This window comes from Rhipicephalus microplus, chromosome 8, assembly GCF_043290135.1.
Source record: "Rhipicephalus microplus isolate Deutch F79 chromosome 8, USDA_Rmic, whole genome shotgun sequence".
NCBI classification, from domain to species: Eukaryota; Metazoa; Arthropoda; class Arachnida; order Ixodida; family Ixodidae; genus Rhipicephalus; species Rhipicephalus microplus.
Genome location: NC_134707.1, coordinates 18901710 through 18928213, shown reverse-complemented (window position 1 = coordinate 18928213; position 26504 = coordinate 18901710). Strand labels below are relative to the sequence as shown.

Sequence of the window (26504 nt, the reverse complement as noted above, 5' to 3'; positions counted from 1 at the left end):
ACGGTCTTGATTCCTACTCCGGAGCAGACGAGCACTCCTGCAGCTCCCGACGACGCATTGCAGGTGAGCGCTGACCAATCAACGCGCACACCAGCAGCCTCTAGCGAGCGCTGTCAACCGGATTGGCCGCAGCACCGTATTTATCCGCTCCGAGAAATAGTTTTCTAAACCGGTCGCAAGTAACAAGTTAAAACGTTTTTGTGCGTGCTTTAAATTCCGTCAGCTCATTAACTGTAAGATAAAACTGTCTACACCTGCACACTGTCAGATTTGGTAGGGTTTCTCCGCAAAGTGACACTGCAGGGAGGTGTGTTGCCGCGCAGTGATACGCTGGAAACGGGAAGCCGCGTGCGACCGATAGGTTTTCGCTTTAGTGAGTCCGCCGTTTGTGGATCCGAGTGTGCACAGGCCGGATAACCCACCCGATTGCGAGCCCAGTCTGCGAAATCCACATTCATCCGCAATGGTAAGCCAATTTCTGCGCTCGAACTGGCCTTTCGACCTTCCTGGATCTATACAAGACTTTGATGCGGCCGTATTTCTCGTCCTGGAGGCTTGTGTTGGCATCTGCGACTTTGGTGTTTCCGTTCTTCCCCCCCTCCCAATACCATCCGCCCTCCCTCTTGGAATACGCCACTACGGGTGCCGCAGACCTGCGATGACAGCATCGGCTTTTGCTCCTACGATTTCGAGAAGGCGTTTCAAATGCTTGAACAGCGTCGCTGAGCTGATCGGGCATCGCTTCGATGCGAAAGCTTCCAATTAGGAGCGCGTGTGTGCAACCCAAATCCCCTCAAAAAAAAAAAAAAATTCTGCCGAACCGCTCTCTTGCCGTTTCTTGCGTTAATTTCCGGGCAGGGCGCAGGCAGGGGTGTGGAAAGCGATGTTGCACATTTAGCGACACCCTTGGAGCCTTCCACGAGCGCTCAGATGACGCGCTGTTTCGGTTTTATGCGCGTTTTTTGTTTTGAATGCGTTCGCCGATGCGTGTTCGGCGACCCCCCCACATAGCCGCAGTGCGCCTTCGGTCCATTAGGCTTACTTCGAATGCCGGGTTGAGCGAAAACAAGATCTTAGTCACCGCGGCTAGGTGAAACCACGGCGCAGTTTCGCATTTGCCCGCTAGCGTTGCTAGTCGCCGATCTTTGTGGTAAGGCAGTTCCGATCGAGACTTTCAACATGCGTTGTCGGCGACTACGTGCAATCGGAGAACACCTACCACTGGTGCAATCGGTAGCGCTGTTCGCGCCCCTCGAAAAAAGTGGCCTACCGGCTTGATTGCGCAAATAGCGGCCGGCGTAAACCGATTAGGGCGATTTGTTTGTATTCCCCACCCCTTTCGTCTATCGGTAAGGTCGATTATGTTAACGCGCTCCGCTTTCTGCAGGCTGTACGTCATGAATGAAATTAACACCACCCGACGCAGTTCCGCAGGATGGCCCTTCTTGCCAACCTCCGGTGTTTTCTACGCCTTCCGCATCTTACCGTAGTTCGTTTCGCGGAAGGATATCCCAAAGAGGGAGCGACAGCGGTTGGTTTTACTCTAGCAGACGACGCACTGTGGAAGGCTGTTCTAAAACGCCCAACTCGTTTATTTCGGGTCGCGTGTCTTCGACGTGTTTTTGCTGCGCGAAACGCGCCATGTCCTGTGATGACTGTGCTGGTGACGTGCGTATTGCAAGCAGTGGGAGAAAGGAAAGGACAAAAGAGAGCGCTTTCAATACGCGCCGCCTTTTGACGCCAGGTGCGTGGAATGCGGCTACGCCCACCTCTTATCACTCCTTCGGCGGTAACGCAAGACCTTGGTGTAGCGCACGTTATCCCGCATCCTGTGCTAGCCGGTGGCTTATCGTGCGTACTTGTCACACTTCGAGGAAATTTTCGAAGTGGCCCTTCTCCTTAAGATGTCTTACTAATGCTCCGACTACGATCTATTTCAATTTTTTTTAGCTATCCGCCTTTAGACTAATAGTGCAGTTTTGACTTATAGGGAAGAAAAAAAAAGCGTGATATTAGCTGATCTGTAAGGAGTAATGAACTCAAACTTGATTTATGACTGTTTTCAAGCGCTTGAAATCGTCCACCTGTTTAAACGATTGTTTTGCCACATCCGCGTCGGGTTTTCGTGTCGTTACCGGCAGAGCGTTGGCTTCAACTGTGGCTTTCTGCTGTGAAATAGTCCGCGGTGGCTTGTTTGTAATTTTTTTTTTATGCGTTTACCCTCGAATGAAGTTTCACTATCCCTCTCTTTATCAAGTTCCGTTTCTATCGTTCCAGGTTCGCTTTGTCAGATGTCATGCGAAGCTTAAATGCAGTGTTCCATGTGTGTAAATAAGATCACTGGCAAACGCAGCGCCGCATTGCAGCCCGAATGCATCGCCAGGGGTGTCGGCGGCGCTCGCGCTGTGTTCGCGGAGGTGTTGACCCCCCCACTGGACCGGCCGGCTACGTCGCGTCTTTTTTTTGTCGAGGTTGTTTCTTTTTTCAGCGGCTCGGCGAATGCTAGGACCGGAATCTCGAACTAAAGCAGAAAGGCGTTTATAGTGCACATCACGCCAAACAAGGAGTTCGTGAGCGAATAAAAAAAAAGAGAAAAAAACATTGCGCGGTAATCGCTGGCTGCGGAAGGTGGCACTCTTTCTGCTCGCGGAGGTAGCACCGCGCTTTCGTGCTCGTCTCCGCACTACGCGTCTCCCCCACTCGCGCAGCTTCGTTGTGTTACTGCGCGGTGCGTTCGCACCGCGGGATTTTCTAATTATAACCATTGTTCGCTCGCTGTAAAGCACGTCCCCAGCCTAGCACGCTAACCGGCTCGGAGACGCCCCTTCACGGTGTCTCGGTGCGTCTGCTCCGGCTGTCTGCGTCTTTTGTATTTTCTTTTTCTTCTCTGGTATTTCTTGAGGTCCGTCGTCTGCTAGCGGTGTCTTTTCCGCCTGCCACTCTTTGTTAGGGGCCGTTATACGGAACGGGACGGGTGGATGGCCTGCGGAGAGTTCAATGCCGCCAGCTAGTCTTGAGAAGTGTGGGTGTCGCACACAGGCGCCCCTGTTGAAGTGTGCTAGGCCACCCCCAGGCGGCGTCCTCGCATTTAGAACACGTGCTTTCTTGAAAGGCACTCCCCGTGCTATGCAATGTAGCCAAATTTTAGGAAGCCTTGCTGTATACTTTAAGGGGATACAAGTAACCAAGAGGCGGTTGTCAGATTGGTAGGTAAATTCGAGGAAAGAGTGAAATTAAGACCTTCCTCACATATCGCTTCGCTATCCATTAGGGCCAAATGGCATTGGCCACCACCCCATCTAAATGGTACAGTTCCTGTCCGTCCATCACGGGATACTGCCTTGCAGACATGAAACTTTTCCTTTGAAGCATACTGTGGGCAAGGGAAATCTAGAGGCGACCCAAGGGTTGCCAAAATCAAAGCGGGAAGAAATTCCGTCCCTTACAAGGTACTTATGTATCGCGGCTAGGTGGCATGTGCCATTGCTCTATCTAAAGGGCATCACTCCATTCGTTCGTTTATAGCAAGATGCCATTTTGCAGACATATTATTTTCTACAAAGTATGTTGCATATGCATTGGAAATTGGTTTAGTTTTCAATAGAACATCACATGGTGGTATTCTGTAATGCATGGTCAAGAGAAGCACTGACAATGAGGTGGCACTTTTAGCATGCTACCACAGATAGGTGCCTCTTCATGCCGAGCTTGCATTAAAAGCATTTGCACGACCATTTTGTACACAGCTATATTTTCGTTACAGTCTGCCATGCAAAGACAAGGGGGATTTGGGAAGCTTCAGAAGAGTTGAACGCAGCCGTTTGTCGGTTAATAAAGAAAGCAGTAGCATTTCCACCTCAAAAGAGATAGCACACAGGCCTGTCAAGACTCCTTAACTGACATAGTAACTGCAGTTGGTGACTCCCCCTATGGGCAACACTGCTGAGTACTGGGGTGGGATCATCTTTCATCCCGAAACTGATTGGCTGCACGCTTCGGTTGTCTGCACGGGGCCTCTCCCGATTTCTGAAGTTGTGCGCGGCTGTAGCAATGTCCATAGGTTTTGTAGCTTGTTCAGCTTCGCATGAAGCCCTTTCTCATTATCGGGTGCCGTGTAGTTGCTTCCAACAGTTGACATGCAGCTGCATATTTTCTGCATCTCCTCGTATTGGCTCGAAAATATACTACAGGTCGGAGTACTGCGATGTTTTTGTGCACATTAAATCGGCTCCGCGACCCAAACCAAGCATGTTTGTTTGTATCACTTCTCAAACTGTGGAATGTACCGATATTGTTGTGCAAGTGGCAGCGCCAAAGACAAAGCTCTTACAATTTTATTTCTCCAGAAAAACCGCACTATTCAGACCAGAGGGACACACGGCGGGTGTTTTTGTGGTCAAAAGTGACGCTTCACCACGTGAGAGCGATGACGGAGGCCTTGTTTTTTTTTTCTATGGGATGAAACTCTCGTAATATTCATACGGTCCCAGATAGGCCATACTATTGTGCACTAAAAATTATAAAAGCATTATATACTTTCTTAGATACAGACTTTCTTAAATATGAAATTGTGAAAACAATTGCAAAATGATGCTAGGAGCGCTCCACTAAAGTCGCCACAAGGAGAGTTGCCTGGTACGTCTCTGAGAAGCGTGCAGTGGTTGGAAATCGACCTTTGGTGTCGGTGGGAGAGTGAAACGGTGATAGGAAAGTTCTTTCTCGTCTGCTGGGGTTTTGTTGAAGTTTGAAGGCCAGTAACTTCTGTTACAGTGTGCCGATTTCGATGATTCTTTTTGCATTCATCTCGGTATTCAGCACTGCACAAACTCCATTGGCGTAAAATGCATACGAGAAAGCATCGCAGGGCCCCTTTAAGAACACGAAATGGTTAAAATTTCCATAGCCCTCCGCCATGGCGTACCTCGTGAGCCTGTCATGGTTTTGGGATGTTAAACCCCAGATAGTGTGTCAGCCCAAAAGACCTGTCATCGGAGGCCTGTTGTACTGCACGGCAACTGCTGCAACACAGGTGTTAGCATGTAGCTGTGTCCTGATGAGATTCTCCCCATTATTAATTTGTCAACTTGTCAGGCATTGGTTTATCTCTCTAGGCCTGGAGTGTCAGAACGAACCTGAGTACCAAAACTAGAATTTAATTTCATGCCTTTGCTGAGTTGCCTGCCCCTCAGTCTGTGAGAAACGCGTGAATAGTAGCTTGCCAGTTCCACTCTGCTCTGTGTTCAGTGCTCCAAGCTTCTAGCTTGTCCAGTTAAGCATTTACGTTTGCAAAGTAGTGGGAGTGCTGATAGCATCTTGCGTGCGAAGTTGAAGGAAGCCATTCGGCACTACGAACGAGGAACAGTACGTGGCTCTTTTCAGCAGACGCGATAACAGAATGGTCTAGGCTGAATTAACGGACATTTCTCCAACACCTACGGCAGCAATGACCAAGCAACTTTGTATTCTTTATGAAATTTGGCTCATTAGGAAAAGGTTGCCAACTGCACAGCCCAATACGAAGGGGATTTCAATGCCCGTCGAGAGCAAGCATTCTCTTGCGCATTGCGCTTTGTAGCTGTCCCTTGACCGTCACGTGCGTAGCCGAGGCTGACCACCTGTGCGGCTGCCTTAGTGCGGCTGTCCTTGGGGGCGACAGCTGTCTTTTGTTTCGAGCAAGCCCTACGTGCAGCTGTGCGGGGATTTGGAGATTTATTTTTTGCAGAGCTTGTCGTGCTTCGGAGTGTTCCTTCATATTCGTCTTTTGCTTTATCTTTGCTTTATCGTTTTCCCACCCGATTTGGTGTGCAGATATATTCCTTTTGAAAGTACGAGCCTCGCATGCCGAGGTTCGCTGCGGTGTACTTGCATAGCATCATGCGAAATGTGCTGTATGCGTATTTGCATGAGGAAGGTTCAGGCGATATGTTGAACCTACTAGCATGGAACTCTCTTCTCTAATCTTGTGAGAACGGTATGAAAGGCTAAAATTAACCTTTATTTATTTTACTTTTTTCAAGAAGTGGATAGTGTAGCAAATAACAATGGCAGCAGTTCACCGTGCTCACCACTGCAGTAAAGCCCAATCTGTGTACGATTTCTCAGTTGTCATGTGCGTTCTTTCGCTGCTTGTGTGAAGAAATGGATTGCTGATTGGTATCGATCGTGATTGGAAGTGCTTTGTGTGGCAGCGATATAAAACAAATGCCTATTATGGCGATCGACCAAAGTTGTGTAAGATGACAGTCGTACCTTGTGAAAAGAAATACCCTGCATTTTGCACAGTATAGACTGCAAAATTAGTTGGGGTAGACACAGCATAGTGTTTGCAAGACTGGTTATTATAGACCTATATTGAAATTTGTTTTTAAAAAACTACGCTTTGAAGTTTGCATTTACCCTTATCCAATTAAAGGTGAGCATGATCTCTAATATTAATAAACTCTAAATATTTTTCTTTGTTGGAACTATTCACTAGTAGCTCGACTGAGCAGGTGTTGCCATCTGTACACGTCAGGCCTTGTTATCTAAGCGTTGTTTTTCCTTATACTATTCATTTATCATTAGTCATCAGTGGGCCAGCGTCCGCAATAACAAAAGGTTGGCATTTTGCCATCCAGTGATAAAAAGCTACAAAAAATGGAAGATGAGAAGAATCGTTTGATAAAACTCCTGGCCTACAGAGCACATCTTGCGCTGAATGAATCATAGGAATGTGCTGTGGCATTTTTATATTATTTTTTCGTCAGGTGGAATTGTGTTAGCTCTTTATTGCTAGACGCATCATCGCACTTTTCTTGCAACTGTTCGTATAAGAAATACAAACACCAGACGTGCCAATGGGAGGGCTTTCGTATTCTTTCATGACCATTTGCAAGCTTCTGCCTCTGTTATAGGTGCAGCAGAGAAACACGATTTGTAGCCCCGCCGCGGTGGTCTAGTGGCTAAGGTACTCAACTGGTGACCCGCAGAGCGCGGGTACGAATCCCGGCTGCGGCGGCTGCATTTCCGATGGAGGCGGAAGTGTTGTAGGCCCGTGTTCTCAGATTCGGGTGCACGTTAAAGAACCCCAGGTGGTCCAAATTTCCAAAGCCCTCCACTACGGGGTCTCTCATAATCATATAGTGGTTTAGGGACGTTAAACCCCATATATTAATCAAACACGATTTGTAGTACACCAACTATTTGATTTTTTGGTAGTTGCTTGTGTGACATGAACTCTTTATGGGAAGGTTTGTGCCCTGTGAAAAGTGATGTTAAGCTTACTTTGTCTTTGCTCCTTTTCCTTGCCCAGGCTGACCAACTCACAGAGGAACAGATTGCAGGTGAGTGGGAGTTGTTCACTTATTGGATGCACATACATATACCACGATGTGGATCAAGTGATGCATATTTTGCACAGCATTTCGGGTGGCATCGCAGCTAACCTTCGCATTGCATAAGTTGTGATACGACCACACCGGATACTTTGTAAGATGTTGCGCTAGAATACTTGCAATATTAATGGGCACGGTATTTTGTAGCGTCGCCTTTTCCAGCGCTAATGCTTTTCGTGTGCCGTGAGAACTTCCGAGAATGTGCGAGGATTACAACATTGGCGTTTCTGGCTTGTGCCTGTCACTACAAAATGCCGGCCATGTGCTGTACTCAAATGAAATGTGCGCTATAACATTGCTCGAGTAGCAGCCGGTGTTAAAAAAAAAAACACGCAAAAACGTTTGCAGTGGTGCCTCCTCGTTAACGAGTCTAGATTCTTAGTTTAGCCCCTATTATTCTTTCTATTAACACAGAGAGCATTTCTCTGGTGCTGACCCGCAAGTCGCGGGATCGAATCTCTGCTGCGACGGCTGCATTTCCGATGGAGGCGGAAATGTTGTAGGCCCGTGTGCTCAGATTTAGGTGCACGTTAAAGAACCCCAGGTGGTGGAATTTTCCCGAGCCCTCCACTACGGCGTCTCTCATAATCGTATGGTGGTTTTGGGACGTTAAACCCCACATATCAATCAATCACGGAGAGCATTGTGCTAAAATGGTACACGGAGATGAGGGGGTGGGCGATGGACTGGTGCTAACTACTGTAATCGTCTCTCATAGTTGATGTGCGTATCTTCACAGTGGTGCACATGTGCAACGTTGCATTGTGTCATAGTGCACACAGTATATCAAATTCTGCAAGCAGCTGTGCATGTCGAAGAGAGCACTCTCCAGAAGCGGGAAAGGTGACCGGAGCCTCACCTATACAAACACCATCGCTCTTTCTGTTAAAGACCACTTCATTGCGAGCTTGTACAGTTGCACAAAAAAAAACTGATCGCGTGCATGTCAATCGGAAGCTCGGTGTGCGGTGACGTGCATTTAGTTTATTCCAATGCCTTTAGGTGACCCTGTCCTGCACAGTGGATCTTCTGCACGCATTTGTCATAAATGCATGGAAAAAGTGTATTTGTAAACAAGCAACAGCTGCTCAACATACGAGAGGCCTGTGGTTGCTGTTTCACACAGAATGTTGCTGCTTAAAATGAATCTTCATAAGTACACTTCAGGAAACACGGTGGCAATCTATGTTCACAAAAATGTTCATTGTGGGTGGTCTGGAATTTGGAAAGGCCCTTATACCTCCTAGAGGTCAAAATGTAGTTGTGGAGGGGAAGTTGTGCACTAGTCTACAATGAACACATCTTCGCAAGGATTTTTCGAAACTGCTGCAATAGTGGAGTTGGATGTGTTTGATGATGGAAACGGGATGATCACTCTTTTCGCTCTTCCTTCGAGACCCTCTGCTGGTCTCCTCTCCCAAAGCCACTTTCCCTCCTCACGTGCCCCCTCCCGATCTTGCGTTGCTTACGTCAATCCTGACTTGCTGGTTGAAATACCATCAACTTCCTGTTGCCATGATTGTCAACTCCGTGCTTGCTGGCTCTTGCCGTGTTGGCTAGTGCTCCTACAAATCGTGCTGGTATGGGCCTTGTGTGGTGCCTTCAAAGGATCGCCATCATGTAGATCTGTACAGTAACATGCCGTGCCAAAGGGGAGCTGCCGCTACAACCGCAACACAATAAAAAGCGCAGGCAGCAGCTTGCAGACTAACCAGAAGTTGTAGGTTCTTGTTCGACCAATCTCAGCTCGACTCCGCACCGCAGATTCAACTTTGTGATGTCGCACAAGTCACTATGGAGGCTAGAAGGGCCCGGAATAGAGAAGGGATCGTTTCTGGTAGTTTGACTGCATTCTGCACATCATGGGCATGTTCACTTGAAATGTCGGAACAAAGTATCTGAGGTGGTCTAGGGGCCCTTTAAGAGCACACAATTTGCGTGGCAAGGGCAGTGCATGTCTAAGAGCTGGATGTCTAGCGATTCGGCAAATGTGGTGTGTAAGCGCCCCCAAATTACTTTCGAGCGGGTGCTTTGGCATTTGCGGCAACACCAGCATTCACCGCGTATCCCATTTTTCAATTACAAAAACATTCTATGCAATTTCAACTTGAGGAAGAAATGGAGTTTCCATGTACCATAACTATGTGTGTATTCGTTTCGTTTATCTGTGCTATGCTGACCTGCACTACAACACAGTTCCCCTCAACTTTTCAGGTTTCGACAATTGTCGGTAGTGTATTCTCAGTAGTAACATGCTTGTGTGCTTCCACCTTTGCAGTGAGAATGCCTTCCGACGCGGCACCTTGCAATAGGATGGTTTGGCCACTCCTTTGCCTGAATAACTCAATGATGCCCGTGTGTTGAGCCGAGAAATGAACATCACTGAGACTAGACAAAGCGCTTCTCTCATCCAGGTTGTCCATGTCGTCGCGTTTTTACCCTCGCGCATCTAGCCCAAACCACTGCTCTGCTGTGTTATGAAAAACCTGTTTTGTGATAACCACACATTCTGTGCGAACTGGGTCATTGCTTTAGTGTTGACTTGTGGTGTTCCTCTAGTGCCAAAAGGATTAAAATCTTCTCTCCCACCAACCTGTCTTTGCAGAATTCAAAGAGGCGTTCTCGCTGTTCGACAAGGATGGTGACGGCACAATCACGACCAAGGAGCTTGGGACAGTGATGAGGTCGCTGGGACAGAACCCAACGGAAGCGGAGCTTCAGGACATGATCAACGAAGTCGACGCCGACGGTGAGTTTCGACAACAATAACACAACCATTTCACGCAGGCACACAGAGCGTTTTGACCCATAGAAACAACAGGTGTTCCCAGCTTGGTTTCAGTTGCTAGACAAGTTCCAGCCCAGTACAAAGGCTTCCTCTTTCACTCTAGCATTTCAGTAACAAGTTGCTGACTGGAGCACTCTGTGGTAGTTGCACTGGTACTTTTGAGTTGACCTAATTTTGTAAGATGTGGGCTTCATCAACACGTCAATCTGGAAGGTCACAGCTCGCGAGGAAGTTGTATTAGCACGTGAGATAAACTTCATTTTCCCACAATACTCTGCAGTGCTAAATGCGGGCATAATGCACAGCTATTGCTTTAGCACCATGTGCGTAGCACAATTTCTTCACTCTTTTAGGCGTTTTTTGCAAAAGCTTTGTTACTTGTTTTATTTGCTCGCATAATAATCACATTCTTTTTATTTCAAAACATTGACACAAATTTAGGAGCGCAGTCATTGCATGGAGTAGATTATCGCATAAAAAGAATAAAAATAAGCAGTAGTGATGTAAACAGGTTGTGGGTATGGCATGGACTGTTGTAAACATAATGAAAAATACAGTTGAACAAGGCACGCCTTAATAAAGGACCTCTTGACTTCAAAATTTTAAACCTCAAGGTGTTTGTGTTGTTTAATCAATCGTCCAGTATATACAGTAGGATCTCTGATACGAATTCGAAGAGAGCGCGTAAAATATTTGTATCAGCCCAAATTCATATGAACCAAAAACAACCTAAGCTGATAAAAATGAACAAGAACCTCATTGTCAACTACACTTTGCTGAAAAAAGTATGTGATGTAACTTTCCTGCCTTCATGGTCTCTTAAATGCTGCGGTTACCTCGCTCATGCTGCTCATTCACGGTGCAGCGCGTTCAGTTTACATCAGAGTGAGTGAAAGCGGCCAAACTCATTAGAAATTCACTCCCTTCTTCGCTTAAGCAGCTGGAAAACCGCTCTGCGAAGTCGACATCAGAAATAATGAGTCCTGGAGAATTCGCATTGGAGAATCCAAGTGAAAATGCCAGCGCAACCGGAAAACGACGTCCGCGTCCGCCGAAAACGTTCATTCGTTCTGCCCCTCATATATATGCCACCCTTGCCGCCGCCATAGTTGCGAGAATTCATTCCATTTCGACCGTTTCTTGAGCACTGAAGCTTGTACAGACTTATAATTATGCACACCAGGCACTGAAAAAAAAGTTCACACTTTTACTAATCTTATTTTGGAAGACACGCCAGCCGAAATAACACGAGCGGACAGAGCGGTGGCGACAGATTCAGCCGGCAGTGCAAAAGCAAGGCACGTTCGGGCAAGCCGACTCGCTGCTGCTGCACCTTCTACTTCCGGTGTTATCAGCGATCGTAATCTAAACCAGGCTCTCGATGACCGCGTCCTTGTCAAGGTCGTGAGCTTTGACGGGCCGCTTAACTCTGTTGCTGCATGGGTAGTTTGCAATAGCGCCCACGCCACCTACTCTACCTTTGCCGTGTTGATTCGCAGCCGTGTTGATTTGCGGCTGGTTGTTGACATCACGTGATTTGAGAGATAGAGCAGCCCGTAAAACCAAAGCCGTGAAGCAAAAAGGAGATACTATGGTATCGTGTGCCGAGAAAATTGGTCTGTTTTTTTTTTTTTTTTTAATTTCTGCGGCGTGTTTTTGCAGCGTTGTGCCACTGGCATGGAGCGGTCTATTGCACATTCATATCATCCGCGGTGGCTGGGGGAACTATTCGTATAACACCAAATCACGGTGTATTTCATATAATGTAGTCCATTCAAAACAACCTTAAAATACGTATCATTGCGAAATTCGCATCAGCCGTAATCGTATTATCAAGATTCTATTGTATGGGCACTTCTGATCAATTATTTTTGGTGAGCATTAGCCTTAAAATCTTTGGTTTTACAGCAAGCGTGAGGGCTCCTATGAGCTGGTAGCACTTTGTGACATCGCTACTGGTGTGACGTACATTAGGCCCCATGTGACATTCCGTGAGTGAAGATAGTATTGTCCACTTCACAGAAGCCCAGCAGGACCCACATGATACAACTGGCTATTGTTCCTCGTCCCTCCCACATTGTTGTCGGGCTGCTCACAAAGTAGTTGACTGCTTAGACCAAGAATTATTTTTGTTTTTGCTGATAGGAAACTCTCAAGCTTAACATAACACATCACCCACATTATTTCAATATTTATTGTGCATGGGGCCCACTTAAAAAATGCTGTTTGCGACACCATAGTTTGAATACACGTGATCCTAGGCGCTTCGCTCCCCTATTCGTCCGGACGCTAGTTTCTTGTGGTTTTAGGCTAGTAATGTTGAAGAGACGTGAAATCAGTTGCAATTAATGATGCTGGAGTTAATTATAAAATACATTACAGCACCTGTTTCTATTCTGGGATTACAACTCAAGGCTAGAAGTTGAAGTAAAAAGGTCACAACCATAAATTTTGCTGTCGGGAGGAAACAGGGTGGTTGGCACAGCACAACACCATCCCCAGACAGTTGAATGTCTCGCAAAAGGGAAGGTACAACTACAACTGAAGGGAGATGGCATGGCTGCGCTCTAGTGATTTAGGTGCACACACTGGCGCACTGTTATCAAAGATCCTGTTGTCAAATGAAACTCGGAGCTTAAAAACTGCAGTAAAACCTCAATAATTCAAACTTGGATATTTGGAAGTTTCACTTAATTCGAAGGCCTCCTGCATTATCAAATTTAGCAGTGCAAGTTAGAGTAGATAAGTTAAGCGGTGGTTAGTGCCAGCTTTAAGGCCATTTGCCGATTCCCGATTCCTATTTAATCACAAATCTGCAGAACCGACGTATGTTGGGAGCCACAAGGCAATGCAATGTGCTGGTTTTAATTGACAACGGGCTAAAGCATCCCAGCCTTGCTGTTGTCGGCACAGTAAAGTCCCTTGGTCAGCTGAAATGTGCGTCTGTGAAAAAGACGTACACCACCGCAACACAGCTGTGACATTCGTGCAGCATGTTGCATGCTTCCCGCAACGTCAGCGCATCGTGATTCACCTATTTCTTCCGGAAATATGAAAAGGCTAATAAAACAGTCGGGAATTCGCGATGCTTGCAAACCTTCGATTGGCAGTTTTTCCAGCAAAGTACACACTTGCGCTAATGGCGGAGTTTTTGCCTGCTAAACCTACTTCTGAAACTCGGTTCGAAAACTTCAGTAGTTATGGTCCCCATTCAAAACACGGGGGAATGCTGTCACGCTGGCGATGATAAATTCGTTATCTCGCTAGAAAGAGCGGGCGATGGTTCACATCATGACACATCGTGGTTCACATCGTGAGGAGCTGGTATGGGCTGCCCATGTGTTGCCACTGTGCTGCAGTGAATCATGTCTCCTTTTCTGCAGGCGTGTATTTAAGCTGACCAAAAAGACTTTTCCACTTGTAGCAGCGAAGCCCAGGGTTTCGCTGCAGTGTTTTTGCCGAAATTGGGACCGGGTATTATTGCTAGAAAGCATAACCCTTGAAGCTGCAAACTGGCCGGCACAGCCAATGGCAACCTCAGAATACTTTCAATAGTTAAAAGTTCAGTGCATAGGAATTTCGGTATGCTTACTTGATTTGAAAGCCCGCCTAATTTGATTTCTCAGACCCACTGACTTTGAAATAAAGAGGTTTTACGTGACACGATTTTGTTGGCACCAACATTTGGAGGCGATGAACTGAACATGGCCAGCACACTTGTACGGCTACTTGCAAACACGACTGGACTAAAGGGAAGACGCGACGTAGGGGCTGACACTAGAAGCACAAAAGCTGTGTAAGACCACAGGAATCGTAGAAGGATGAGTGGGAGCGCTTTCGGTGATATTGTTGATGCAAGTAGCTCTGGGCAACAAGCGCAGATCGTCGAGGCCTTACTTTCGTTAACTGCAAGAACTGGTATCATTTCCAAAGTACGTCACAGGTATGATCTTCAAATGGCAAATGGCTAATGTTTATGCGTTAACTGCAAGAACTGGTATAATTTCCAAAGTACGTCACAGGTATGATCTTCAAATGGCAAACGGCTAATGTTTATGCTTTTGCGTAGGGAATAATGAGCTACAGAAAATCGGATGTGCAATTGCGATGTAATGAATGATTGTAAAGGCACGTTTACACTAAGTGCGGTTGGCTGACGATGTCACCAGATGGTCTGGCCACACTAACACAATGACATTGCTGACACTTCCAAAGGCAGTATGTTTTCATAGTGTGAAATCAGAACAGACCAGAAACGCCAGAAACACGTCTGAGAACTTTTAGTCGGGAAGACTTTGTTACGTTGGCGGCCCAGTGAGTACATGGCTTGCTCAAGCTTAATGGGTGATGCTTCGAACCTTTAAGAGAACTCCTGGGGGAGATAACAAAGGCCTCTTGCAAGACCTTCAGACATTTGACAGTCGGAATCTTCTGCACCCCCTCTGCATCTTCTCTATTGTGCCCGAGTCAGAGACTGGACTGTGGTTGTACCCGCCTACGCTGAGAGACGAAAGGCTGCCGAAAATTGTGGAAAGAGTGGGACAGGTGGTCCTCTGTTCCAATTTCTTTGCGCAAGTAGCCTGGTTGGTGTGATTGCGCATGCCTGATTCAGTGGGACTAGAGAATTGGCCAATGAAAGACTGGGTGCATGAGAAGTCAATCGTCTTCCTCTAACAATCAACAAACAATTGGCATCAACAAACAAAAGGACACTCTTTCAATGCAAAATTGGCATCGTGTCGTTCTGGGGAGCTATTTTGTGCGCATTCTGCATACCTGCAAAGTCTCCTGGATTTTAACCATTTCTTTCGTTTGTACGGTTGTCATGAATGTTCCGGAAATCTTAATTTTTGTGCATGATGTGGCTGCATTGACAAAAATACAGGTCAATCTGCTCCTGGATTTTGGCAAACCCACTGCACTTTATTATAAACGAGTTTGAGAGGCGTTCATCACGGCAGATACAAATTTGTGAAGTTCCCCAGCCAAATTTCTTTGTGTTCATTGGGCGAGAACTCAAATGTTCCGAACACTTTTTCTAATTGTGGCCGGTGATATGAACTTCAGTACAGAAACCACTGGGCGAAGGCTTAGAGCAGCATGCTTCAAGCTTCGGAAGAACGCGTGCTACGAGCGTACGCAGTTTTCTACTGTGCGTGTGGCTGTAGTTGCCACAACCATACACAAACAGCATGGTCGTGACGGCGCGATAGCAATCTGTGAGCTTCGAGGGCACGCGGCTGACGCAGCGCTAGATTAAAAGCACTAAAGACGTAAAAAAGGCTAGATGCGTTTTGGCGCTCCTGTCAAAATAATTTAGTAGCGAGCAAAGCTTTGACCCGTGCTTTCGTGGCAGCCAACTACGCCGTCCCTTTGGTTCAGGTGTGTCCCAGGGAGGTATACGGGACTTGCTTTGACGGAAATAGATTTTGCTAGTTGTTTTTACGGCTCGAAATTTTGGGAGTATTTGCGCTCCCACTTTGACACTTTCGGTATTTGCGCTCCCACTTTGACACTTTCGCCTTAGTGGGAAACCCTACCCTCGTGTGTTCAGCCACTCCAAGCCATTATAAGTCCGCAACAGCAATGCCAGTGTTGTTTTTAGCTATGTTTTTTTTTTTTTCTGTTGGTGCCAAGATAGGAGCAAATAATTCAGTGTGACCCCCCCCCCCCCCCCATGCAGAAAAATCCTGGATTCAGAATCCTTGCACGTGTGCACTTATCAATTGCAACGAAATGTCCCTAGTGGCCAAGGCTTGTGACTGTCGAACACGCGGAACAGCAACTGCAAACGGCAGATGAAGGCACCATTCCATCTGATAGAACGAGAACGGTTATATAACTGTCGTAGTATGACTTTGTGTCACAACGTAAGTGCTTATGCTGTAGAATCAAATTAGCCTGCTTTTTGTCTGGCTCACTCCACTTGCATGCCGATAGTTCACGAAAATTGCTACCAGCTTCCGACCACCAAATGTCTCCGGATTTTGCAGCACCAGGTTGCACTGAATAGAGACGTTAACACAAATAACACTCTTCATAACACTCTTCAATATGAAGCTTTGAAAAATGATGCCTGCTAATATTGATGTTCAGCCATGATTATTCTATTCTTTTTTATGTGCATTGAAAACATTCTGAATCTTCTCACCCTTTTGGGAAGTGTTTCCTTCTATCGCAGAATGCTTACAACCTAGCTTCCCTAGTGTAAAAATGCCTGAAGTATATTCCAGTTGCGTTGCAGAATGTCTTTTTGGTGCATGGATTGCAAGGCTAGGCCTACATGCTTGTGTAACCCACAATTGGCAGCACCGCATCACTCGTTTTGATCGAAGAACTAGCATAATGCAGTGGCGAACTGGCATGTAAAGAAATTGCTTAATGGGAACGCAGAAATAAGTCTAATATTTGAATGCACCCCCACACATCTGTTTGTAATGGCTGTCTAAACAGCCACTGTCATCACCCGTTCGTAACAGGTTTCCTTGGCCTGGCAGACACGGCTCTCAGCTTGCAGGATTTACGAGTGGATTCACACTTATGATGGAAACATCGCTAATGAGCATGAATTAAAAATGCTTAGTTTGCATTATCATTGCAAATTGCACAAATTTCAAGGCATAGATAGAAAGTCCTACAACACTCTTCCAAGTAACTGTCGAATGGCTTCAGTAAAAGTTTATCGCTCACAAATTGACCCAGGACTTTTGGAATCCATCAAGCAAAAGTGCACTTGCGGACTTGTTGCGTGCTCTAATTGCTTTCTCGCTTAACTTGTCGCAATAAGCGCGCTGTAAGCTAAGCAGGGGGGGACGGCACAGGGAAAGAAGTCTCGCAATGCACACGTCATGACCTTGAGCGCTTTTTTTCCCCTACGAACGTGCGACTTGGTGTGATCGAGCATGCAGGCATGTGGCGACCTCCCACTGCGGCCACTATGCAGCTTCTTAAGCTCATATCGCATAGTAGCCGTGAATTCAAGTATATGGCACATTCATTTAGATATGTGGCATGATTTGTAGAAAGAGGAGACTATTTCCGGCTGACTGAGAATTAACCGCAAATTCCAGGCAACGTACTGCTCTGTTTGAAACGCACCTTTTTAGGGGCCTTGATTACCAATCGGCAGTGTTTTCTGACTGTGCTAAAAAATTTCTGTGTGGCCCCTGTGAGAGTCCTAATGCAGCTGCCTTGCAGCCTTCTCGGTGTTAACTGACTTTGAATGGGTGAAAGTTAACTGGCTCTGAATGGGTGAAAGTGATGTACAATGTCTTCACCATATTGGGAGTCTAATACTGATTTGCTTATCGAGATCCGTAAATAGTACATTGAAACATTGTTGGAAAAGGATTTGGTCACATTTGTTGTGCCACAGAACCCAACATGCCTTTGTGGAAACTCTCTTCAGGACCGTTAAACTGAGTTTAAAGGGACAGACAACTGATTTTTTTTTTTTTCTACCCAGTTTTTTCCGGCGCGACAGAAAGTTTACCGCTTCTTAGTGTTCGTAGCTGCATAGTTAATCCCAAAACCACGGAGTCATTTTATAAGCAGTACTTTACAATCTGAAAGGCTCTCAACAAAGATCTGCCCTTTCATCCAGCAACGCTAAGAATTGATAGCGATGCCGGTAGCCTTTCCGGGGACTTGTGCATGCTGTCGTTCTTATTTTGAAGGAGTTCCTGGAACTATTCTTAACCACATTTATTCTGTGCTTTACAACTATGTTTGAAAATATCGAGCCGTTACGAGACAACACGGCTTTATAGAGCTTCCCTGCATTTGTACTGCACTGTGAGCGCATGCGCCCAAGGTTGCTGCGCCTGTGTGGTGGATGGCTTGTCCCGTCGTCATTACTCTCTCGACACACGAGCCATGCAAGTCACCGAAAAAGTCACTGCGCATATGTACGGCCGCACAGAGTAGCAGCGCGGTACTGATCGTAGCAATGATACTGGCACTAGTGGCATTGGTTGTTCCGAGCAAACTACGTGTCGGTGCACGAAATCAATGGATATAAACTGTACGCAGTTGCAATAGTATGCGGAAGGCTGAAGCCGCCCAAGGCGCGCTGACAAATATCAGATCGTTACGTCGCGTAAAGGCAGCGCTACTTTAATGCATACTACTAACGCAAGCTCATGCGTATATTTTTATATAATGTTATTGTTTGCTATAAAGAATCGCATTATTTCAGTGCTAACAATAAATTGATGTCTGTTTACATTAACGCACAGTCACGTGACAGGGCGTTTCGGATAGTTTATCGCTTTTCATCCTTCATAGCGTCTTCACTGTTTGCTTTAAAATCCCGCTGTAATATTACTAGTAATTGTCTCGCTTCAAATGGTTGGCATTTGCACGAGCCCAAAAGCATGTGTTCAACTCTCAGCCATGGTGGCCACATATTGGTTGAGGCCGAGTGCAAAGATGGACGGTGTGCTTAGATGTAGGTGCGTGTTAAGAACAAACCCAGGTGTGCAAAATTAGTCCGGAGGCCGCCACCACTACATCGTGTTATTGTAAACAACTGCAATACTTAGCACTGAGGAGGTTAATATGGCATTAAGTTGTTTGGCACGAAGCATTAGTAGCTGTTGTCTAGTGGTAGAAGCTTGCATTATTTCTCCATTTTAGATGCATGTATCCTGATTAAGTCATAAACAGGAGCCGATGCTAGTAGGTAGGCAGCAAGACACATGGGTGCTTTGCCCAACTGGTAAACTTGGCTCCCATCTAACCACTCAGGTAATGGGACGATCGACTTCCCCGAGTTCCTGACCATGATGGCGCGCAAAATGAAGGACACGGACAGTGAGGAGGAGATCCGCGAAGCGTTCCGGGTCTTCGACAAGGATGGCAACGGGTTCATCTCGGCAGCCGAGCTACGCCACGTCATGACCAACCTGGGCGAGAAGCTCACCGACGAGGAGGTGGACGAGATGATCCGCGAAGCCGACATCGACGGTGACGGACAGGTCAACTATGAAGGTGAGTTGTCGCCACTGTTGAGCTGCGGTTTGGTGCACTGCTGACTCATTGCAATGATTGTTCGGGAAAGTTGCATTGTTGAAAGGACACTAAAGATCTAATTGGTATTTTTTGTGTTGGTAAACTACTCTTTCACAATACCATCATGCTTGCTGAGAGGTGCTCAGTAAGCTAGAAAACATGCAGAACAAAAGTTACACCATAACCCTTACACTGGCGGCAGCGTTGACACTGGTGCTCATCGCGGTGTTGCGCAGGGGAGAAACCTGGGGTGGCACAAGGCAGGCAGTAATGAAGCGGCATGTTTTCTTCTGGAACATGCCAATTGCTGCTAATGGGCAATGAGAGACGGAGGACTGCGATTGGACAGAGACCTGACGACAGCTTTTAGTTAGCGTGCACGCTTGCAAATCTTGTTGTTTAAGAACACACAGGAGAAATCTCCCACCGAAACTACTTTGGTGGTCAAGATCTAGTGGCCAGTGAACGGTTGTGCAGTGCGACCAGTCAGTTTTTTAAATCGAGAAACTCTTTAGCAGACGCTCCCTGTGTCGGCGTTGTGAGGCGAGAGGGGAAGTAGACACTCCTGCGTAGTAAGGATGGTAACGCTGCACACCGGATTGAGCTCGACCCTGAGCTGCTTCACATCCATAAATCTGTGGCGACGTCGCTTTGAATTTTTCATACTATTTGCCGTGACATTGCATACTTTGATGTCACCTACTGGGGTCTGTCTTTCCTAATCTGCGTAAATGAAATGCATGGTCCTCTGAGAAAGCTTTAGACTTGAATACCAAGTTTGAGAATATTTTTTTTTTTTTAGACAGTGGTGCCAAAACACGATAAACATAAGAACTAGCGGACATTAATGTTTTACACTTAAACTTTTTCATGGGAACTTCCTGTATATTTTTTACCATATTAGGATGTACTCGTTTCTAAATGCTGAGTCCTGTAGCAACTAGGATAGTAGAGTTTGTTTATAGATGCATCAGTAATTTTAGACAACCTGAAAATGTGTTTAAACCACCATGGGCAGTTGCCTTATGCAGTTTCAACAGTGTCATCACATCATGCTCTATCATAGTGTAAACATGGTATGTTTAAATCTCCTTCATTCGGATTTCACAGCACTGAAAAATTATCCGAATGAGTCAGTGTTGGGATTATTGAGCCTATCAAGTAAACTACAAGCGTTTTACCACATGAATGCCGTATGTTCCTGTAATGAGCCCACCTTTTTTTCAGTAAAGTTGGTGCCACTTTGGGGGAGGATTCAATATAAGGGGGTTATCACAGCTAAAATTTCGCATGACCTTGTTAAGAACGTCGCTGTCCAACTTTTGCTAGCCTTCACTTCATTGGCAGGAATATGGAGCCTCTATTCAAAACTACACATATAGAAACTGACCTTGTTTTGGCCCACGAAATACGTGACGAACCTTTTTTGTTGCCCAAAGCTCTTGTTTTTTCCCGTGACAAACGCGCACAATGCCGAAGTGTTGTCCAGCTGCTCAGTTCCCATGTTCCAGCTCATGCTTGACCAAGTTTCAGCAGGTGTCCTAACGAAGTTCGCTACGACAAACCCGACAACAAAAACGCAACATTGGATGAGGGTGGACTCGCGTTGCTGGTGCATGTCGTGCCGTTGGTGGGTGGGCACGGTTGCGCTGTTTTTTGCTTTGTTTTGCACCACTGTGCTTGCGTGTCACTATAAGCAAAGAGGTCTGTCTCTTCTCCATTTGACAGATGGTTCTCCTGTAATATAGCAACATTATCTGGTCGTCTTAAGGCGCAGAGTTGCACCTCTTAAGTGTTTCTTCCTTCTTGTTTGCATCATGGGCTTGTATGCATTTGACAAAGCAAAACGGTGTGTTCAAAAATCACCGGAGGCAAACTGGGTATTACTGTATAGGCCTATGTGCATGCCAAGGGATCAAAACTTGGGAGCATTTCTCTACAGTGTGCATCATATTCATCCGAAATTTTTTCCTGCTGTCACTCGTATCAATACAAACTAAGCTTTGAGAACACGTGTACAAGACTGGGTGTAATCTATTGATGTCTCTGAGGATAGCACAGGCACGCAGTTGCGGTCTGCGTGACCGAGCTGGCCAAGCATACTTCCTCTTCTAGAGCCACCTCCATTTAGAGCATTCGCGAAGTTTTCGCTCGCACAAGAAACACATGACAGGCGAGGCAATGTTTGTCAATGCGGGTTTTATACTGAACATGATGGTGACTGGAAAAAGTGCCATCGCAACAAAGGAGGACTCGTGAGCAAGGCAGACTAAAATCTGCCTTTTTCATTTTCTTGTGCTGCCTTCTGCTGTCTTGGGAGGGTCCAGGAACAAGTGGTATTGCCAGAGAATAGCCTTGGACATAGAGGGGCATTTCGCGACCTTTGGCTATAAGAGGGCGCACGCACCTAGGCATCTAGGAAAAGGATAGCTGTGTGGTAGACATTCTTAAGTGCTCCGGTTTAACTTGGAGTGCAATGTTGCTTTGACTATATCAACTCACTGTAAAGCTCGCATTGTTAGTGTTTCTATTTTGAGTGCTAACATTTTCTACTGCTCAGTTTAAGGGGGGACGCGGCTTTGGGATCGCAAAAAATGGCAAAAAAATCGATTTTTTGAAACTCAAGTTTTCAGTTTCTGGAACCCTTTTTCTATCTGGTTCCAAAATATCTACACTGAAAACCGCGCAGAAGTGCTTCGGAAAATTCGTTTCACCCACCTAGGTAGCAAAAATATTTCTGGAAATGGCGAGAAAACGGCGATTTTCAAAAAATAATAGCTTCGCTATGCTTGGGCCGGGAGCCGGCTTCTTGGGCTCATTGGAAAGAGCATTTTTCCGTGTTCAACTTTCGCGCCTCAGCTGGCCCTTTAACAACAAGCGAGCAAAAAGCAAATGTTTGAAGGTCGTTTTGAGGCCCTTGATTGGCCGTGGCCGCGATGTTGCCTCAGCTCGCCTCGCCATTGGCCTGATGCTCGCTCCGGGAGATCATCGTCTGCTGCTTGTGCGTCGCGAGGACATGGCTCTCGAAAATCTCCACTTGTTCACGGCTTGATAATCACTTAAGATATAACTACGCTTTAGTTACGAGCAGTAAGCGGATGCGCGATCAGGTTACTACGAGCGCCGCGCGTCATTGAAGTCGTCTTTAGCCCTAACTCCGCCGACTGCGGGCAGGAACGACCCGCTAGCGCATTCGTGGCGACGTGTTTCTTCGCAAGGAATGTACCATATCACTCGCTAGCTCCTCCGAATATTGTATATTGTACGGGCATTTTACGCATCAGCAGCGGACAACACAGTCAAGCTCGTCACCCCCCCCCCCCCCCCCCAACCTTCACTGCCAAGGATCGCTCGGAACAGCGGCTAGCAGTTTCGCGCGTCGTCATTCGAAAATGCGATGCCAAGTGCAGTGCGTGGCGATTTTTTGTCTTCAAAGTTACTCATTTCGCGGATCGTCGTCGAACGCCGCCGGCAAGTGCATTACACGCCGGCTGCACTGTCCACGCGGCCGCGCACCCCACGGTCATATGGAGTGCCGTCAGTAAGCTTTTGCGATGCGATTTAGACGTGCTTGGAGCCGTGCTTGATATCTCCACGAACGTCTATGAATGTTCCGAGGTTAATGAATTGCTGTAGATTAGAATTTCCGCGACCGGCTGTATGATAATGCGTTTCACGGCTAGAGCGGCGAAAGAGCATGTGTGAATCATGGGCACGAATTTTTATATGCCCATTTCGTGTCATTAATTATACTGCTAGAAATTCCCGTGCCACCAGTCTTCTGCCCATAACTTTGTTATTTAGAAAGAAGGCATAGGCCGTCATGGTGTGATCCATTTTTCTGATGCAATAAACTTCTTTCCAAATAAAAAAAAGTTCAATGAATATTTGTAATCAAGTACTTAATTACGCTAATTACAACTTCAGCACAAAAAAGTATGTTTAATAATTTCAGTATATGGTTTTATTCAATTACAATCTTTTCTGTCATACTTATCACACCACTCCTTCATACAAAGAACTTGGTTTGAAATTCATACTTGTTTTTTGTAACTCATGAAAAGGAGTAAATCATGAAAAGAAGTCAAATATCACAAGACAAACCTGAGATCACAATTTTTAGGTGTCTTGGAGACGTAAAGAAAAGTTGAAACTTTAAACGCAGCTCTCTCAATACTGTTTTTTTTTTTTTTTTGACATTATGCTTCAGCGCCTCCACATGGTTCAGTGAAGAAATAATTTGTTTCTCGTAAAGTATTTGTGGTATCGCTTCAAAATTTTTATGAAAGCACTGTGAGGTTATTCTTAGTGTCTGTGCCAATTTTCATCAATATCCAACGAGAAACAAAAAAGTTCATTGAAAAAAAGCCTGTCGAAAACTTCGACAGGCTTTTTCTCACAAGTGTGTTTTGGACATTGTGCATTGCTCGTGGAAAGAGTAGCACGAGAATGACTGGACCGATTTTGATTGTTTTCATCAATATCCAACGAGAAACAAAAAAGTTCATTGAAAAAAAGCCTGTCGAAAACTTCGACAGGCTTTTTCTCACAAGTGTGTTTTGGACATTGTGCATTGCTCGTGGAAAGAGTAGCACGGGAATGACTGGACCGATTTTGATTGTTTTTTTTTTTCTGAATCCCTGAACACTGCTTGTGGGTACAGCAATCTTCAATTTCTGTTTTGTGGCCCTGTTATTTTTCTAGACGATGATTTGTCCGTGCCATTGTTTCTGACAATGTGTGTCGGCAGCCATGATGATCTCTAAAAAAAACGAGAACTTATTAAAAAAATTCCGAGAGTGTCATACCCTGTAGCTTTCTTTTGAGTAAAGATCAACATCATTCGCAGCTTCGTGGCATGTTTTGTTGCAGCGCTAGGCTTTCCACGAGCAGACCATGTAATTGGATCGTGTAGCATTATGTAACTTGAGAACTACTGAAGCTATCATGATGAAACTGTATATTTCCCTATTCTAGACACTTATGAGTATGCATGCCAAATTTCATTGCTGTAGGTCAACAAATAAAGTTGTTTTTTCAAAGCCACCTCCCCCCTGAACTGTTTTGTTTTTTGACGTGGTTTGGAATTTATTCAACTGACTCTGGTGTTTTTCTCTCTTTTCAGAGTTTGTAACGATGATGACTTCCAAGTGAAGAGGCTTTCCTGGGGGGTAACGTTGAGGGGGAAAAGAACTACGGAGAGGTCCTGTTGTATCGTGAGGCTGACGACGGAAAAAAAAAAAGACGACGTGCGGAGGCTTTTTCCCTCGCGGAAGTCCTGCCGTCACCCCCACTTGTAATTAATGCCGACGACAAGAGGAACAGAAAAAAAAGTATATATAAATTTTGTCGCCCTTTTTTACCCGGTTTATTTTAATTTCTTTTGTATTTTTCACTCTTTTATTGTTTTTTTCAACCTTTCCTCTACCCCTTCTTTGTTTCACGTCTTCAAAAACGACCTATTTGTGAAGAGGAAAAAATGCTGCTTAGCTGCAACTTTATTGCCAATCATTGACCTCCCCCACCTCTTACTGCCTACACCTCCCACCTGTTTATCGTAGGTCTGCCTTACATGAATTGCCGCGTCTTATGGCAAAGTCTACCACGGGAAGGTGTTTGCGAGGGTGCTGACTTTCCACCGAAACAGCCGGTTTGATACTGAAATACTGAGGGGAGGGGTGGCTGCAGCGGCTGTGAACAGCTGACCTCTCTTCCAAATGCCTCACTTTCCTACACACCTCCTCATCCTCCGGCACGCCCGCTATCCCCACTCTGTCGGTCTTTCTCTTTCTCGCCGTCTGTGGTGGGTTGTACATCTATGGCTCTTGAGGGGAAAAAAAAAAATTATGTACTATAGAGAATTGTGATTGCTGGTGTGAGGTGGTGAAGTTTAAAGACCCTCCCCTCTGAAAACCCACCCCGTGCCTATCCCTCGGCCCAACCTTTTTTGAGATCTTGCTTAGGGATTTCACGAGGATGCTGGGTTTGGGATGAGTTTGCTGAAGGCTCGAATTGGTATTCAGAGCCTAGACTTCTGATCCTCCGCAGTTCGTTCATTGTTGCTGAAACTCCTTTATTCCTTGACTTTTTCCTTTGAGCAGGTCTTTATCGGTCCCACTTAGCTTGTATAGAATTTTCTTAGTTATGAGAGAAGCTCCCGGTGATTTCTGCCCTCTTTCCCACGACAAGCACCGTGCCTCTCTCTCTCTTTCGCCTCTGGCATGATGCCTGCTTTTTCCTTGCGAGGAAGAAACTAATTTTGTTTGTCCATCTTGCACCACTTAATCGCATTGGGCATCGTAGGTGTGTGTATGTGTGTGTGTGTGTGTGCCAAGACTGATGCCTGATTGTGTGTGTTGTTAAAGGGATGCAGTTGAGGTCGAAGAGCAGGTGGCGCAGTTTTTTCGCTGAAGTTGGCACCAGTTTGAGGTTATAAGGCATTCGACGCCACGAACTATAAAGTGTTGGACTGCATGCTTCCTTCTTGGTTAGGCATATTCCCGTTTCTTGCACACTTATTTTTTGGCATGGGTGGCGTTTTGGTGTACAAGCTCTTATTGAAAGGACTCGAACATCTCTTGTGCACTTCTCATGTCGCCTTCGAGGTTTTTTCTTGCTTAGACTCTTGTGTTGTTTCAGTTAATGTTTGTTTTTTGTTTCTTCAGTGTGTTGCGTCGCCAATCTGTTAGACCCAGAACAGGACACCATGCTGATATCGTTTGTGCGGGTACTGAAGTTGCTTTGGCAAGATCTTCAGTGTCCCAGGGCCGGCACTGATCGCGCGATTCTTGAGAATCCCATTTGTAGTCGTCGTGTTACTGCTTTTAATCGCCTGTTTGTCCAGACGTGTTAATTTATTGTCAAATTCACATACTGTCGCATTTAATACCTCTCCCCTCATCCTTTTTTTTTTTCTCCCGTTTTGTTTCAAGAGCAGGTAGCCATAAAATGAGACCTGTTTAGCTGCCCCTTTTTTCTGTCTGAGATAGGGCGCAGTTCTTTTTTTGGCAAGCATGTTTGTCTTGCTTCACCCCCTTTCGCTCTGCTGTTTCATGCACTTTTTTGTGACTTGGGAATTGAGTAGGCTGAGGTCTTATGACAAGAAAAAAAGACATTCCATGATTTTTTTTGAGGTTGTTGGAGAACGGGGGTGTTTGCATCACAATTCTTTGTTCCCCTCGGGGTGCATGTTTGCTTGTGATTCACAGTTTCTGAATTAGTTTTTAGTCAATAATTCCTTCTCCCACAGCACCGATGACGATGCCATTATTACGCAGATGTGGAGTTCTTGCCTCTTCGCAGGTTTGTTTTGCATTTTGCGGACTGCTTGT

At 45.9% G+C, this 26504-nt stretch overlaps 1 protein-coding gene across 1 annotated transcript; it reads left to right on the top strand.

The window, feature by feature from the left end:
* Positions 1-194: 194 nt before the first annotated feature.
* LOC119164214 (calmodulin) lies at positions 195-24535 on the top strand. Its single transcript, XM_037416352.2, has 5 exons — positions 195-466; positions 7292-7322; positions 9979-10122; positions 18910-19152; positions 24299-24535. Exons 1-5 carry the CDS (start codon positions 464-466, stop codon positions 24325-24327), a joined length of 450 nt encoding a protein of 149 aa, XP_037272249.1. The 5' UTR covers positions 195-463; the 3' UTR covers positions 24328-24535.
* The last annotated feature ends 1969 nt before the right edge of the window (positions 24536-26504 follow it).